Source organism: Centruroides sculpturatus, unplaced genomic scaffold (genome assembly GCF_000671375.1).
Source record: "Centruroides sculpturatus isolate CEXI.00-Female unplaced genomic scaffold, Cexi_2.0 scaffold358, whole genome shotgun sequence".
Lineage (NCBI taxonomy): Eukaryota > Metazoa > Arthropoda > Arachnida > Scorpiones > Buthidae > Centruroides > Centruroides sculpturatus.
Window position 1 is genome coordinate 176,055 of NW_019384588.1, and position 3,546 is coordinate 179,600.

The following is a 3,546-nucleotide window of genomic DNA, read 5'->3' on the forward strand; positions in this document are numbered from 1 at the left end:
TGTAGGTTCTACTGGTGGAGATATACTTGACGCACTGTCACTGTTTCTCTGTGGTAATACCTGGTGGAACTATTTTTGTCATGCTACAACAGTTCGTGTTTGAACTTAATACACGTTATTACATTTATTGAGTTTACTGAAACTGGAAGGAGCTTACATTTTTCTACTGGACTGTTTTCTGCATCAACTCTACATCAATCCATGCTTTGTGGTGTACTTGTGTATTATATTATGTGTTCTATTCTTGTGCACCATTATCATATGATCGTCTAGTGGTTTCCTTGCTATTGAAATAACTGTGGTGTGGACGAAGTTTCTTCAACTTCCAATGAATATAAATGATGCAGCGTGAAGACAATCCTTCAACTTCTGGTGGCTCTTACTATGTCGGAATATTACGCACAGATGCTTGGCGGAGTTCAGTGGTGTTGAGAACATTGTTCAACTTCCATTGCTCAACTACTAGCGGATTTTCTGTGGCCGAAACATAAGTACTTTGGTGCAAATGATTATTACTACTTTACACTATACTGTCTTATTATTATATATTATAGTTTGTATATATACTCATTTCTATATATGTATCATCTATAATATCTTTGCACTTCTGCTGTTCGCTTCTTTTATAATTTGTTAACTTGCGCTTAATTGTTGTGATTCTAATTTTATTTTATCTTCGTTACTTTAATTGTTACTGTATATTTTAAACTATCTTATTTTTCATAAAATTTTACTTGTATAAATATATATTACGCCTGTATAATATCCTTGTTGCCCTCCCATCATTGTACAATTTTACTCTTAATGTTTATTAATATGCTGTGTTCATTGTCATAATTAGTTAGTGTTTTTAAATCCTGATAATGCTCAGCGAAATCAGGAAATGTAACTTATGTTATTTTAATAAAATGAAAATGAATGAAATGAAAATGCTGTACTGTTCTGCAACGAAAACAAGCTTGAGCAACGGCGATGTCGAATGGTGCACACTCAGTAAGTAATCCTACAATTTCTTGTTTATACCGTAGTTTATACGGATTATTTCCAAAAAAAATATATGTATTTTGGAAATGTTGAGTCAGATTAGTCTAGATTCGATTAATTTTACGGAAGAAAACCTTTCAAACAGCCATAGTCTGTAAACTTCAAACGTGTCAGGCTGTGATTCCTACAAAATTGATTCATAAAGAGCGGAACGTATCTACCATCTTATAGGGGGATCGACTGTATAATTTTTCAAAATATATATCTCTATGTAAAAGCATTAATGTTTCAGAAAATCAAAAAAGTATGTTCTGAATATTTTAGAAGATTTAAGTGTAATATAATTCTAATAATAATTATTTCTTAAACAACAAAACAATTATACAAAGTTATTTAATATAAAAATATTTTAAATTAACTCACTTATGTTGTGCTTCTAAAGCCTTTTCTAATTTATTGTGACACAAAACAGCATGAAGACGTTGTTCAGCATTTTTAAAATCAGGTTGAACTTTCAACGTGTTTTCAAAACATATTCTTGATTTATTATAATCTGTTAGAACCTAAATAAAATTTATTTAAATCTGTAGAAAATAGCATTTACAAAAAATCTTAAATAATTTTATTTACAGCATAAATATTCCCCAATGTAAAGTGACAAATGGCATTATCTGGAGCTATATCAATTGCTGCATGAACAACAATGGCTGCTTCTTCAGTCTGANTAAATAAAATTTATTTAAATCTGTAGAAAATAGCATTTACAAAAAATCTTAAATAATTTTATTTACAGCATAAATATTCCCCAATGTAAAGTGACAAATGGCATTATCTGGAGCTATATCAATTGCTGCATGAACAACAATGGCTGCTTCTTCAGTCTGATGTGCGTGATGAAGTATGTTTCCCAAACTTATCAATGCAACGTCTTTATGTTCTCTAGAATTCACTAAATAAGATTTTAAAAATTTAAAGAAGTTAAAAATAAATAAATAAAATTTATTTAAATCTGTAGAAAATAGCATTTACAAAAAATCTTAAATAATTTTATTTACAGCATAAATATTCCCCAATGTAAAGTGACAAATGGCATTATCTGGAGCTATATCAATTGCTGCATGAACAACAATGGCTGCTTCTTCAGTCTGATGTGCGTGATGAAGTATGTTTCCCAAACTTATCAATGCAACGTCTTTATGTTCTCTAGAATTCACTAAATAAGATTTTAAAAATTTAAAGAAGTTAAAAATAAATAAATAAAATTTATTAAAACCTGGGTGAAAAATGTAAGGCTCTTCGAACACATTCAATAGCATTATCTGCATCACCATGAACCCTCCAATAATAAGCGGCCATGTTGAATAAAATCCAAGATGTATGATTCTAAAATAACAAACATTTTTTTAAAAATTAATTCTTAATTTTTCTATCTTTTTATTTAACATTTCAATTAACACAATGAAAACAAGCTCTAACTCAACAGTTTTTATTCATTGTTATTATTTTGAATTAATCAATGCACTTTAACACAGGGTGAAGTTTAAAGAACAAACATTTGATCTGATAAATGGACTTCTTATGTTAACCAATGGCCTGTTAACTGGGTTGAAAACATTAGCATTCTTTAACTTTCCCCTTGAATGTTAAAAGTGTATTGATTAATTCAACTGAATAACTATGATGGTTAATTCATTTTTATTATAGTCTACTCGAAAATAGTGACCCTACCACTTCTAGTTAGCTACAGTAAAAGTGCATCAGCTACCAAAACATACTTATACAGGAAATTATTAAATGTACAGTGGAACTCTGGAATGAACAGCTAGAGCATGTAGCATGGCACTGATCTCTGCCTTATAGGTTATCCTAGGAACACCTCCAATTAATCTTTGTACTGCAACACTCAATAAACAGATATCTATCCCCTTAAAAGGAAAGCACACAGTTACTCTGGATGTTACTTTCCATAGTAATTCTTATAAAAAAGACAGCAAACCACCTTTGTTTATCCACTTTCAAGAACTAAAATCCACATTGTCTCACCTTGTAAAATATGTGTTTTTACTGATAATTCTGCAGATTCCCTTCTCAGTTTTAGAGCATTTGTGATAAATTCCTTTATCATTACAATAGGTAATCTCTGCAACTTTCTAAATCATGTTCCTTGTTTCTACTGCATCAATGAATACTGTAGAAAATTGATACTACAGTAGAGTCTCGAAAACTTGGCCTAATGTGGACCGAAGGGTGGCCGAGTTTATGAAAATGCCGGGTTATCGGGAATGGGTTTAAAAAAATAAATATGAGTGTTTCTTCAGAAAATACTGTACTGTACTTGTATGTATTGTTTACTTGAGAATACAACAGAGAATAAACTGCCCAAATACCCTTAAACAAAGGAAAAGTACATCCTTTATGAAGGCATAGAGCCTTTACTACATGAAAATGAAAATTAATGAATACACTGTGTACAGTAATTTACCTGATAAGACAGACCTCAGAAAAATACTTTATGAGGCATAAAGCTGTCTATAATGAAAATTAATTAACTAAATTAATTAA

At 30.4% G+C, this 3,546-nt stretch overlaps 1 protein-coding gene across 1 annotated transcript in view; it reads right to left on the minus strand.

Annotated features, from left to right (window-relative positions):
- LOC111624678 (tetratricopeptide repeat protein 17-like) overlaps nucleotides 1-3,546 on the minus strand; it is a 66,950-nt gene that overhangs the window by 10,664 nt on the left and 52,740 nt on the right. The window contains exons 4-6 of the mRNA XM_023367588.1: nucleotides 2,258-2,367; nucleotides 2,040-2,187; nucleotides 1,408-1,547 (exon numbers count right to left, since the gene is read on the minus strand). Coding sequence (XP_023223356.1) covers nucleotides 1,408-1,547; nucleotides 2,040-2,187; nucleotides 2,258-2,367 — 398 coding nt within the window. The remainder of the gene's footprint in view (nucleotides 1-1,407; nucleotides 1,548-2,039; nucleotides 2,188-2,257; nucleotides 2,368-3,546) is intronic.